Genomic DNA, 14,354 nt, shown 5'->3' on the forward strand with positions numbered 1-14,354 from the left:
TCGGAATACGTTCACCCTGTCAGAGAAAATATGAAGTTTAGTCACTGCACTTAGAAATACTGCCACAGCTATGGAGAGTTACATGAAAGAGACTTTCTCTTTTGCCTCATTTTTCTCCCTTCCTCTCTTTGCGGGCTGAGTTTGGTGTCAAAAGGAAATGGGCTGACAGCTTCCACAGAGATAAAGATCGAGCCTTAGGAAATTGGGCATTATAGTTTGGAGTTCATTCGAGGTAAAAGCTCTTTGGGCTTGTTTCACACAAGTTAAAGGCGTTGCATTGAAGTCAGTGCAAAGCAGCAGAGCCACAAATTAATTGCTTACGGTCACATACGTCTGGGTCGCCTCAAGAAATTCAACCTTTTTCTACACTTCATTTCCGTCGCTTGTACTTCCACTCCCCATTCTCGCCATCTCTTCCTCTCTGCCCCTTTTATTTAACTTTTATTACCATTGAGATTCAGAATCTCTTTTTAAAAAGGCAGTTGTTAGAAAAAGTTAGAAACGTTTTAGCTTCAGTTTCTTTGTTAAACCATTTGCATCCAAACTGCTGTTTTATTATTTCTGTTTTTCATGTGTTAATCATGAAAGCTGAGTGACCTCGCAAAGAGCACAGGATGTATCCTGAGGGCAGAGTGGAGGAGATGAGATAAGAAGAAAAGCTACTGATTGCATGAACCGAATAACTGACTGAGGCTATGTTTAGATGGAAACGATCTGAAGACAAAACGCAAAAGTGGCGTTGCGTTCTCACTTTTTATTCCGCATTTAGACGAGCATTTTGGCGGGGGGAATCTGCATGCATATGGTGACGCAAATATGTGTGTGAAAAGCATTGAGAACTTTGTAAGTGTACAGACAGTTTATTAAAAAAGTTTAGAAAGACCGTACCGTTCACGTATACAAGTGGGCGCCATCTTGGGAAAACGTGACCAGTCGAACGACAAACGCCAGGCAACCAGTAACCAGTAAGTAAGGCTCAAGCACGGTGATTGTTGTTCTCCATGCTGGGGTTTACATGTAGGGCCCCTCATTATGCTACCGTGGAAGTGTGGTGCTACTTTGAGCCTTGTTAGTGGTGTAGAAATAGAGATTTCTTTTTACTTTACCCTCTGCCCCGACGACTAGCGTTATAAGCTAATTAGCAGTTTGCGCTAAAACTGGTCACATTCGATTAGCATGAAAACGGATCCCAGAGAACGGTCGACACGGTACACTTATTAACCCCTAGGTTCATTTTTCGCCGGATTTGTCCTTTAAGGTGACTACTGTATGTAGCTCACACCAAGATTCATAATGCCTGCATGATACGAAGGCTGAAGTGCTCGAGTCTAAAGGGCCGTCCACACCAAAAATGATAACTATAACCATAGTTTATATCCTTGACGTTCCACTTCTGGGACTGATCCGGTGCTGCAGGAAATTCCGCCGGATGCATGTACAGTATTTTGCTTTTCCTTCCGCTTTCTTTGTGTTGGAACTTAAAATTTTGTGGATTTGTGAGGACTATGGTTAACTGCTCCTCAGATCTCTGCAGGGTAAATCCAGACATCTAGCTAGACCATCTGTTTTCTCTCACACGACCATTTTGCTGCGGCTCTGTGCGGAGCTTAGCACCGCCCATAATGATTGTGATTGGTTTAAAGAAATGCCATTAAACCAGAGCACGTTTTCCTCCCAGACTCTCCTTCAGCGTGCTTTGGAGGAGAGTCTGGCAAAGCGAGACTACTAAAACCATAACTATAATTCAGTCAGGAACCCTCTCGTCATAGATTTAACCATTTATTGCAACAAATGGAAATACAGTTATACTTGGCGATGAAGGCTCTGTTCTGATGATGCTCCCTGGATCAGCCGAGCTGCATGCTAAGATGACACAGGATGCACGCTGCCGAGACCCCCCTGTACACAAGAGTAGGCCTAATCCAAGACATCAAAACAATTTCAGACATAGTTATGATGACACCCAAAACCGGGAAGGTGGAGGCAAGCTGTGCCGGCAGCAGAGCTGTGAGGCAGCATTGGAGTAGCAGGAAGCAGAGAGGAATAGGGAGACGTTTAAATGGACCGCCTGATGTGAACATGGCTGTGATTGGTTGTGACTGGCTGGAATGATAATTCAATTAGTGGGCCTATGACTTCCGTGTCATATGACTTATACTTTCCTACATGAACTAACTGCAATGCTTAATCTATAATGATGTGAGCATCCACACTGCTGAACTATAACATTCTGCAAACAGCGACATCAAGCACGCACTGCACGCTCCAGCTGATAATAATACATAGACAACAGATGTTGCAATGTACGATTACAGGAATGTCTGTAGTAATATCCAACATATTTGTGAATTTGGGATCATTATGAACCAATTATTGTACCTTCTGACATTGTGTCTACTGATATGATGATGACACATGAATAAACAAACTAAACAGAAGATGTACATCTTTCACCTGTCCTCTCATGCCCCCCCCCTCTCATCCTCCGTCAGGCCACCGCACAGATGGAGGGCAGGCTCGCCGAGTTCATCCAGTGTTTCTCTCCTGAAAACGTTCTCCCGCTGGCCGACGGGGTCCTCAGCTTCATTCACCACCAGATAGCTGAGCTCTCCAGAGACTGCCTGACCAAATCCCAGGAGGGCCTCATCACCTCCGTCTACTTCTTTGAGCTGCAGGAGAACCTGGAGAAGCTTCTTCAGGACGTGAGTTAAGGCTACATTTAAATCGCTACGTTTTGGTTTGTAAGTGGAGTTTTGAGCCAAAAGCGATCTCTGTGCTCACAAGTGTTTTTAGCTCCAGTAGAAGAACTAATCTGAGTTTAAACTAAAGCCCAGTTCAGACCAAAGATTTGCGACAAGACAAAACCGTTTTAGAACGTCGCAGAGAAAAGTTGCAGCGGCAGTGCCCTGCTACGTCCTGCTATGCCCTGCTATGTCCTGCAGTGCCCTGCTACACCCTGTAATGCCCTGCAGTGCCCTGCTACACCCTGTAACACCCTGCTACACCCTGCAGTGCCCTGCTACACCCTGTAACACCCTGCTACACCCTGTAGCACCCTGCTACTCCCTGCTACACCCTGCAGTGCCCTGCTACACCATTAACTACTACAACTACTATTTCTAGTCATACTTCCTCTTTTATTTATCTTAATCTTTTATTATGACTATTATTGCCACTGTTCATCACACCCCCAACTGGCACCGTCAGACACCACCTACCAAGAGCCTGGGTCTGTCCCAGGTTTCTCCCTAAAGAGTTTTTCCTCACCACTAAATGCTTGCTCTTGTGGGAATTGTTGGGTCTTTGTAAATTATAGTGTGGTCTAGACCTACTCTATCTGTAATGTGTCTTGAGATAACTCTTTATTTTGATTTGATACTATAAATAAAATTGAAATACTTTAGTAAACTCATTTCAAGCACTGAAATAATTCATACAACAATAAGTTAAGGTTTGTTTTCAAAAGAGATTTGAGGGATTTCAAAAAAGCAAACATCAACGTTTCAGCTTTAGCGCCAAATTATCTCTTTACACATTGCTCTGGGACAGATTTAGGTCTCGCGACACAGAAAGCTGAGTTTGTTCTGAACATTTTGATATGAAACACATGGAAACAGTTATATGAAAATACCTTAAAAAGGTCAATTTAAGAAGATGTTTGAAAATGCCCTTAGACCTCAGAGGATTAAAGCAAAACAGACACAGAAACAAATACACATATATCCTCTGCTGATTGGGATGCTGTGGAAGGTTAGTGGGCAGATTCAGCGTTGGTCTTTTAATTTCATCCAAACTTGCGGTTCCTTTGGTGAGAGACGAGATTGAAATGGCTGCGGTAATTGGAGGCTAATTAAGCTCAGAAGATAACCGCTATCAAGCAATTTCATCACCAACCTCATTTTGACGGCTTGATTAGATCGCTGTGATTACGCTTTGTTGCCTGGGTTCGGTTTGATTGTATCGTCTGTGTTTTTCAGGATGAGATATTCTCAAATGTCACAGCTTTTTGAAGCCTTTGTCCCTTTCTCTTTTAACTGACTGCAGTGCCGTGTCTGTATATTAGTGTTGTGTTAGGAATTTTACTGTGTCAGACATAATCCTGTCTGTCTGTCTGTCTGTCTGTCTGTCTGTCTGTCAGGCCTTTGAGCGTTCGGAGAGCTCCGAGGTAGCCTTCGTCACAGAGTTGGCGAAGAAGCTTCTCATCATCATCTCCCGGACTGCCAGGCTTCTGGAGTGTCTGGTAAGATAACACCCTATCCTACTGTGATGTTCAGAGTCTCCATCCAGCCCATTTCACAGATCACGACCCTCTCATGACTTAAGACAAATTGATTTTCTTTAAATAAACATGGACACAGATTCTCATTTATTAGCCCCTGTAAAGAATTTAAGCACCCTGATCTATTACACAGCCGGGGGCAGAAAATCAAAACCAGCAAAACACTGAAGTAAAAGAGCCCCGGTGCAGTCTGTTTGGATGGCGAATACATTTGCATTTAGATTAAAATTTGCCCTGCCACAGTACGACTAATACCAGTCGGCGGCCCCCCTGCTGCTTGGCCGCCTTCGTGTCTGACTCAGACAGACCGCGACCATGGTGTCATTTCAAGTTGGAGGATGTCTTTGTGTGTGTTTGTCTGTCTTAGCTGGATGTTTTTCCAGGTAAATGTGTGTGACTCTGTTTTTATAACCGTCTTGTGTCCCACTCGATGAGTCACGCCACAGTTTTTCCACACGTTTTTTTTTTTTTTTAAAGTGCTCATATTATGCTCATTTTCAAATTCATAACTGTATTTAGAGGCTATATCAGAATAGGTTTACGTAGTTTATTTTCAATTTTCAAGAAACACCATATTTTTGTTGTACTGCACATTGCTGCAGCTCCTCTTTTCACCCTGTGTGTTGAGCTCTCTGTTTTAGCTACAGAGTGAGACATCTCACTTCTGTTCCATCTTTGTTGGGAGTCGCACATGCTCAGTACCTAGGTAAGGACTACTAGCCAGTCAGAAGCAGAGTATGAGGGCGTGCCCTGACAGTAGCTAGGTAAGGACTACTAGCCAGTCAGAAGCAGAGTATGAGGGCGTGCCCTGACAGTACCTAGGTAAGGATTACTAGCCAGTCAGAAGCAGAGTATGAGGGCGTGTCCTGACAGTACCTAGGTAAGGACTACTAGCCAGTCAGAAGCAGAGTATGAGGGCGTGCCCTGACAGTACCTAGGTAAGGATTACTAGCCAGTCAGAAGCAGAGTATGAGGGCGTGCCCTGACAGTACCTAGGTAAGGACTACTAGCCAGTCAGAAGCAGAGTATGAGGGTGTGTGTTCCAAAGTGACCACGTTTGTCTCTGAAGTAAAGGCTGGACTACAATAGAGCTGTTTGGAGCAGTTGGTGAACAGTGTTTTCTGTTGGAGATGGTAAGTCCCTTTGGGGGGGACTTTGGACTTTTTCACTTTGTAAACCTATAACATGCACAAAAAAAGATATATAACACAATAAAGGAATGGGGAAAAAGCCAAAAAGCATAAAATGAGCACTTTAATAAAGGGCATAAATAAAGACGTGAAGAATTGATTGGCTGATGTAATTCCACTCTCGTTTTCTGCATATCTCTGCAGTTGGATTACAGCGTGTGTGTGATGCACTGAAGTTCTTTTGACATTGTAAGTAACCAGGTTTGGATCAGCAGCCAGGAGTTAAAGTAGTGGTACAATGAAAACTCTCCTCTGCAAAACGTGTCAAGTTCCGTCCATTATTCGGCAATGTTTCTGGTTAAACAAAAAGGATCTTACTCTTTAACAAAAAGGTCTATCTCTGTAGGGATCCTTTCCATGATGTTGTCAGACACTCAGGCCTCCTGCACACTGGCTGCGTGGCGTGAGCGTTTTTATTTCGGCTAATAGGTTAGAGCTTACACACTACCTGCATGCTAGAAATAGGACCGACGAGGATTTTCACGCGACACGTAAGCGTGTTGGAAGCGTTTCCAGGCAAAATAGAATACGAAAAGATGTTTATATGTCATTTTGACACACATACATTTAATAAATGACATTTTGATGTTTTGAAAGTCTCGAGGTTTTGACATAAATGCAGATTTTTTTTTTTTCACATATTTTATTAGGTACAGTGTTCAAACAGTACAACATAGTACAATGTAAGTCTCCATTTTGTGTTTTCAGAATGAACAGTTCTTCAAAACAAATGTCCTTTCGTGGTTTATAAATGCAGATATAAATGTAATTTAAAAAAAATAACTAATTATCGATTTTCAAATATTGCACCTGTCTTCTGTAGCCTATTTTGCCGTCAATACTGCTGATGTTGTATTGCTGCAATCAAATCAGTATATATTTATGTTTAACATGACTTATACTACTGCTTGAGTGCAGTAAATTTCCACAACTCTCTCCTCATATGGGAAACATCCAGACGAGGCTAGCAGCAGCAGCAGCAGCGCCGCGTCAGACACCTTTCTGGTGTGTAAAGACATAGAAAACGCCACGCAACCGCCACGTAACAGAAATGCCACGCTCGCACCACGCAGCCAGTGTGCAAGAGACCTTAGAATAATAATCTGACAACAAAAGCAGAACTTTTAGTGGACAGTGGAAGGTGCACAATTGCCCATTAACGTTACATTGCAGCTTTTTTCGCAACTGCCGACTGCAGCAGTCTTTTCTAATACTGGACCAATTCAAATGTTTGTTGTTTAGATCTGTCAGTGTAGACACAAAAACATTGGGAAATAGGGTTCAAAAAATGCCAAAGTTACCCTTTAACGCTCTAATGCTCTTCAGGAGTTTAATCCAGAGGAGTTCTACCATCTGCTGGAGGCAGCGGAGGACCACGCCAAGGAGGGTCACCTGATGAAAACAGACATTCCTCGTTACATCATCAGCCAGCTGGGGCTGACCAGAGACCCTATTGAAGGTGAGAGAGACACAAACTGTGTGCAACACACAGATCTAACGTAGCAGAAACTAAATGAACCGACAGCTGATTTAAACCTATTTCTGTCCTCAGAGATGGTGAACCTCGATAGTTACGACAGCGAGGGGCCGCTGACACCCGAAACAGATGACTCGACAGAGGTGGGATCCCCAGATTAACCCTCGATGTTGTCATTTGTCCATCCCCACATTCGTCCACCCTATTTTATTTTTTTTTAGAGTGGGGGAAGGTTGGGTCCTTGTGTGAGGTTTATCTAATTTTTATCGAACGCATAGGATGAGATAATGTATGCTTATGTTTCATGCATGTTTTACTGTATGTGTATTGTGTGTTTTTGTGCGATGTGTCAGCATTTTTTGTTCTCTCGACTGCCCGAGACATATTTCTCCTATAGGACACAATAAAGGCTTATCTTATCAAGCCAAGGTCCTTATTAGAGCTGTAATCGGGCCTTAAAAGTTCGGCCGACAAGGCCCGAGCCCAACATAATTTGGCCTGAGCCCGACAAGTACATTTTGATTGACAGTTTTCTAAAAGCCCGAACCCGTTAACAGCCCGACATTATTCAAATGTGCACACGCTCACAGCTTTTTTGCCTTTTATCAAGAATGAGTCCTTTATCTTTGCCGTCAGGTTTGGGCAAAGATCTTCAGCTCTAGTCCTTATTGCTCTCACTGAAAACGTCTGCTTCATCTGCTAATAACTTGGCATACATGCATCTAATTTAGCTGATTTACAGAATACCCCCCTGTTTTGAATCTCTAGGCCATCCCTCTAACATAGGAACGCCTCGAACTGTCAAAATTAAAGCCTGGGTTGGTTATGTGGAAAAGCAAGCAACATTTTGACGAGGAGGCACCTTCATGCCGTACAAATGCAAACTACAGATGACGGATCTTTTTTTACTCCTTTTTCAGAGCGCATAAGTTGTTTATTGCTGTCAGGGTGTCAAGAAAATTTCAAACAATATATGAAAGTTTTGTCCAAGTGTATATTGGAAATGGCTTAAATGCAGGATTGGTAACTAAGTCGGCATATCGGATGATATACCGAAAGTTACAGTGGCAAAAGAATGAAAACACTTTCTTGACATTTGTAAGGAGAGAAAAATATAGTTGCCATATTAATATTTGTCATGATGGTTGGTTCGATTTTATATTAGATTATATGTAATTGCGCCATTGTGATCTTTGATCCACAGGGTAAGATTAGAGCAATGAAACCCCCAGAGGAAGCGGACTTCCAGACCATCAAGCTGATCAGTAATGGAGCGTACGGGTGAGTAGAGCATTACGACGTCAGCCAGGGCCGATTCTAGATCAGACCTTTAGGGGGGCTCAGCCCCTAATGAGAATGGGACACGGATACAGTGCATGCAAAAGAAGCTAATCTCTGAGCTAACTACAGAACAACAACATCAGCTAATGTTTTTTGACACTATTAACCCTACGACGGACTGACACTTTATAAGTCACGGAAATAACCGACCAATTTGACACAATGTTCTAACATTCAGCAATTTTTGTTGCTTGCGTTTCAATTTGGGTTCTAATCTGCGCTATAAAATTACCAACTTCTTCTCTGGGGAATACCAATGTTAAACTTCCCAACCGTCTCCTGCGCTCCCTCTGACAGATCAGATAGACTCAGCCAAAGGCGGGAGTCTCCCACAACCTCCTCTGATTGGCCAACACTACGTTTCTGTTAACCCTTTCCTTGACGGGGTTCCAGGTGCATAGCATCGGCGACAGCCACACAGGATATTAAACCTGTTTCAAGCCCTTTGAACCTGTAATTGGTTGACCTCTGTCACTAACAGACAAGTTTGCAACTCTAACTTGAAGCACTAAATTTGATTTAAAAAAAAAAAAAAAAAAAAATGGGTCTAAACTCACTCATGACATCAGCACATTACATCTGGAAGTCAGGCATGGACACAAGTTAACGTTTGTGTTGTCCTCTGGTCAAATTTGACCCGTTTTCAAAACATTTTGTATCATAAATATGGGTTTCTTTCAACCATAATGCCCAAAAATAACATGAATGTATGTTGTACATACCCATACAACGTTCTTTGCAGGTAAAATAATTGATTTCAATTTTATAGCATCTGAAAACAATGTTGAAATTGTTTCAAAACATTATATCCTGACTAAACTTTGACATAAACCCATAAAGTCTGTGATCCACTCAACATCCTCAGATCTGAACTATTAGTCAAAATAATTCATAATTTGTCCTTTTTTGACCTCAAACATTAGGTATAATGTCATATCAACTAAGCTTATTGACCATGAATATAATAAAAATTGAAAAAAGAAAGCATTGAAAAAAGTGACAAAAACATCGGAAAAAGTGTCTAAAAAAAGTTATTTTTCAATTTTTACCTAGAAGAACATGGCATCATGACTTCACGTAAACATACACGCCCATTTTCATGAAAGTCCTGTGTTGTTTGACCCATCCACCACCCCAACTAACCTCCCTACACGGATTTTCGGCCTTTCATACTACTCTCTACGGCGTAAATTCACACGCAATCGCTAGGTAATGTAAGTCAATGGAGGCCAACACGCTAAAAAGCAAATATGCATCTTGATAACGCGCCAATAATGGCATACGAATTGGCGTGTCATACATACGCCACTTCATGAGATCAGTCTGACCAGAAGGACAACAAGTTCATGGTCAACAAGAAGACAACAGAATGGTTAAACAAAGTAAAACGTGTGTGTGTGTGTGTGTGTGTGTGTGTGTGTGTGTGTGTGTGTGTGTGTGTGTGTGTGTGTGTGTGTGTGTGTGTGTGTGTGTGTGTGTGTGTGTGTGTGTGTGTGTGTGTGTGTGTGTGTGCGCACTAGCGCCGTGTACCTGGTGCGTCATCTGGAGACACGGCAGCGGTTTGCCATGAAGAAGATCAATAAGCAGAACCTGATCCTGAGGAACCAGATCCAGCAGGCCTTTGTGGAAAGAGACATCCTCACCTTCGCAGAGAATCCCTTCGTCGTCTCCATGTTCTGTTCCTTCGAAACCCGTCGGCACCTCTGCATGGTCATGGAGTACGTAGAAGGTGAGGGTGTGTGTGTGTGCTGACTCGTGGGAAGAATGTTACCCACGTCTACTAGTTATTCTACTATTCTCCACTGGATCCCTGTTTCCCAACGCATCCAGTTTAAAGTCCTCCTCCTCACCAAAAAAAAGCCCTCCATAACCAGGCTCCTTCCTACCTCACAGACCTGCTCCACTGCCACAATCCCCCCCCATAACCTCTGCTCCTCTGATGCAAACCTCCTCTCCCCACCACTCAGAACCAAGGGGGGTAAGCCTCGCTTCAGAACTTGAACCTCCAATGCCGCCATTTTGATGCTACCAAGCCCTCACCTCCCGTTAGCATCCCATTGACTCCCATTCATTTTGACGTCACTTTGACAGAGAATAACTTTACATCTGAAGCATTTAAAGACTTTATTTATCCGTTGTTTATTTCTAAAGAAACACGACAATGTATAAAAGGCTCCATTACCTTGTACCTCACGTTATGGCTCCGTAGCAGACGCTTTTATAACAATAGGCTAACGATTGGGTCATAACCACGAGACTTACTGTCACACAATAGAGGAATTACCGTATAGTACAGGAGAAGCTCACAGGCAGTTTGGACTTACATTAGCTCTTTAAGTTTAATTACTAATGTTAACTAGCATGTTAGTGATCAGTAATTAGCCTGTGCCTATGTTATCTCCTTACATATACCTACGCTCTCCGTCTCTGTAAGATTGGGAATGATTGAGATTTCTCTCGGCACAGCTACCAGAAGACTTCACACTTTCAGACAGGTTGCTCACGTCACATCTACGTCTTCAAGCTCAGTTGGAGGCTGCTCAGTAACGCTCAGCCAGCACCGGGAAAGAGACTTCTGATATCCTTCACTGGTCTCTGTCCAGAGACACGGGGTCTGGTGGTCCAGTTTATATACGGTCTATGGTCAGAACCAACCACAGTACCTGGGGCAAGCCCCCAGGAGGAGCGCTAAGTCTAAATGCCAACATGGGCTTAGCGGATAACGGTGGTACTGCACCCCATGGCCCAGAAAGACTTTTCACAGAGACATTACATGGCGAAAGAAACGTCTATATTTCAGCGGCTAATTAGTTTCGGGGTATATCAACCTACCAGCCCGAACACTGAAAGGGTCCTTGTTTAAAACGTTACGTTTTTAACATTTTTAACATTCACTAGAAGCGAATACAGAATTATTAAATTTGAAATGATGAACGCGCATAATGGACGCGAGCAGACCCACGGGACTGCGCACGTCCGCTCTCATGACTGTTCTCCCGAGCTCATGTAGCTAGCTGTAATAACAACGGATATAGCTAATGGTTGTAATTCACCATGTGTTCTATTAATACGTCCATGGTATTATCTTATGAAGTTATGATACATCCGAGGGATGTATGTATGTTGTAAAGACTGTTACGTGGATGTAACGTCATTAGCGTTTCCCAAACTGGCGGGGCTATCGGCTAGCTAGCTAGTTGCTAACATCAGGGTTAGCTAGTGTGGCTGTATTAACATCATGCCTACATAACATTACTACAGACATAGTGATTACATGGCCTTGGTTCTCTCTTATGATACATCCGAGGGCTGTATGCTGTAAAGCTTGTAACGTGGATGAGAGATGAAGCCATGGATGAGCTCTGTTCACGAAACTGCAGGCTAACTGCTAGCGCTAGCTAGTAGCACGACATAATGATTAAATCTCCTTGGTTGTCTAGCTAAATACATCAATCGTTTATTTAGTTTAGCATGTAAACGATCGGGAACAACGAAAACACAATGTTTAACGTTAGTGAATATTTTAGACAATGAAAACGGCGAGTTCATGAGTTCGCCACTTGTAAGAGCCACGAGAGATAAGCTCATGAACGAGCATGTTGCTACCGGTTGCTACGACAACACAAACAAATTGTTGCTAGTGCGCGTGTCAGGCGCGTGTCCACCGTGACGTCATGGGCCAAGAATGCGGAATAGCCGAGCTCCATGTTGTCTTAATGCGCTTTTGAGCACTCTCATTGGAACGTACGGGGCTTCCCGCTGAACACTGTATCTCTTAATACATCCATGACCTGGGGTGACGGAGCTTTCAGCCATTGCAGGCCCCTCCCTCTGGAGCTCCCTACCCATACACATCCGTGACTGTACTGACCTGGACCATTGACTTTTAATATTAATGGACAACTCATCCGGTTCGGTGAAGTGCTGCAAATGTGGAAGTGCCTTAAACCTGCATTCTATCTGAATTCCAGCAGGGGGCGACACGTGCGGTTACAAAAGGAGGTCTGTTTCTGTAGAAGTCTATGAGAAAGTGGCCCACTTCTCACTTGATTTATTACCTCAGTAAACATTTTCATAGTGAGTTTATGGTCTCAATCGCTAGTTTTAAGTCTTCTGCAACACAGAACGATGTTCTTTTTTTTAAATTATGGTCTCGTTGATTTTAAAATTGACGATAAAGCAGGGGGTGTTTTAGGGCGTGGCTATGATGTGATTGCCAGTGAAAGTGTGTAACGTAACGTAGAGTGTAAGGGCTCCTCCCTCACTCCTCCCTCTTGTCTAAAACCCTCCCATCCACAACCAGGATGGCTGCGCCTGTAACGGCAAACTCAACGACTCATAGCAGATCTCCACAAACCAATGGCTGACGTCACACATGCTCTGTCCATGACCTGGACACATTCAAAATCCTAATCAAAACACACCTCTTCAGATTAGCTTTCCACATACAATAGTCTCACATTTCTCACCTGATAGTTACTGGTTTTGTTTTTAATATGCTTGATTCATGTGTTGGTTTTATTGCTTATCTGTTTTTAATGCGCTGTATGTGCTGGTTTTCCTGTAAAGTGTCTTTGAGTACCATGTAGAGCGCTAGATAAATAAAATTTATTATTATTATTATTATTATTATTATTATTATTATTATTATTATGTAAAATGATGTTCCATGTCACCAGGAGTGATTCCAGGAAGTGGCAAAAAAGGCAAAAAAATTGGATAGTCCTCGTGGAAACATTAATTGGTCATGTGACAAGGGCTGGGAAGACACAGTTTTCAGATAAAAGGAAACAGAACAGAAATAAAGTGCAATAGACAATTTATTTCCTATGGCAACGAGTCCCCACAGTGAGTTGAATATGTTTCTACTTCTAAACTGGCCTTAACATTTCAACAAAGTACACAGTTGTCATACAATGCGTGTTATAAATCAATTTACCAAATGGAACGGCAGCGATTGGCAGAACAGGCAGCAAAGTGACAGGACTCTGATCCAATGGAAATCACATTTGTCAGATTGATGGCACTCTAGCCCAATGGATTGGGGAGGCACCAGTTTATTTCTATTTTATTGGATTATGCATTGGTGAGTGGCCGGATTAAGCCCCTCTTAGGGTTTTTTCATCTCTCCATCACATCTTTTATTGATTGTGTATATTAAATTAAATGTGTAAACCACTAAGCAAAAATGATTTCGGACATGAGGTACCAGGAGACATACGGTACATAATAATTGCTCAGCAGCGAGACTAATCAAAATCTTTTGCTTGCAGGTGGAGACTGTGCGACTCTGCTGAAGAACATCGGGGCTCTGCCTGTGGAGATGGCTCGCATGTACTTTGCAGAGACGGTCCTCGCACTGGAGTACTTACACAACTATGGCATTGTACATCGAGACCTCAAACCTGACAAGTAAGAGTTAGTTTTCATCAAACTCTTGCAAAGAGATGATGCAAACTTCACTATACTTCACTAGACCTTTGCTATTTCATTGCTGTTTCAAAAGAGTATTAATAAAGCTTGTATGACTTTGAACTTACCTCTGCTGTTTCTATTCTCAGCCTTCTGATTACCTCGATGGGCCACATCAAGCTCACAGACTTTGGCCTCTCAAAGATGGGTCTGATGAGTCTGACCACCAACTTGTATGAAGGACACATAGAGAAGGATACTCGGGAGTTCTTGGATAAACAGGTATGACAAAAGCAACACACAAATGTAGCTGTACACTCAAATTTTGGGTGGTAGTAGCTAGAGTCCATAGGGAGCTGGGTTGGGAGGAGGCTCACTGGTTCAAGTCCCCTTTCAGACCAAAGTACGGAGTGTGGACTTGTAGCTGGAGAGGTGCCAGTTCACCTCCTGGGCACTGCCAAGGTGCTCTTGAGCAAGACACCAAACCCCCAGCTGTTGGGGCGCCTCTCCAGCAGTCACAGCCCCCTCACTCTGACATCTCTCCATTTGTGCATGTAAAGGACCAGAGCATATGTGTGTATATTTCAGGCCTGTGTGTAGTGTGTTCTAGCGACAGAGTAAAAAAAAAATGTAATTTCCTGAATGAGGGTCAATA

The 14,354-nt window shown here is 42.9% G+C and overlaps 1 protein-coding gene across 1 annotated transcript in view; it reads left to right on the plus strand.

The window, feature by feature from the left end:
* Positions 1–14,354, plus strand: part of LOC120574496 (microtubule-associated serine/threonine-protein kinase 1-like) — a 91,667-nt gene that overhangs the window by 58,884 nt on the left and 18,429 nt on the right. The window contains 8 exon segments of the mRNA XM_039824835.1: positions 2,493–2,702; positions 4,139–4,240; positions 6,796–6,928; positions 7,022–7,089; positions 8,151–8,227; positions 9,808–10,016; positions 13,561–13,699; positions 13,849–13,981. Coding sequence (XP_039680769.1) covers positions 2,493–2,702; positions 4,139–4,240; positions 6,796–6,928; positions 7,022–7,089; positions 8,151–8,227; positions 9,808–10,016; positions 13,561–13,699; positions 13,849–13,981 — 1,071 coding nt within the window.

The sequence above is a fragment of the Perca fluviatilis genome, chromosome 15 (genome assembly GCF_010015445.1).
Source record: "Perca fluviatilis chromosome 15, GENO_Pfluv_1.0, whole genome shotgun sequence".
NCBI classification, from domain to species: Eukaryota; Metazoa; Chordata; class Actinopteri; order Perciformes; family Percidae; genus Perca; species Perca fluviatilis.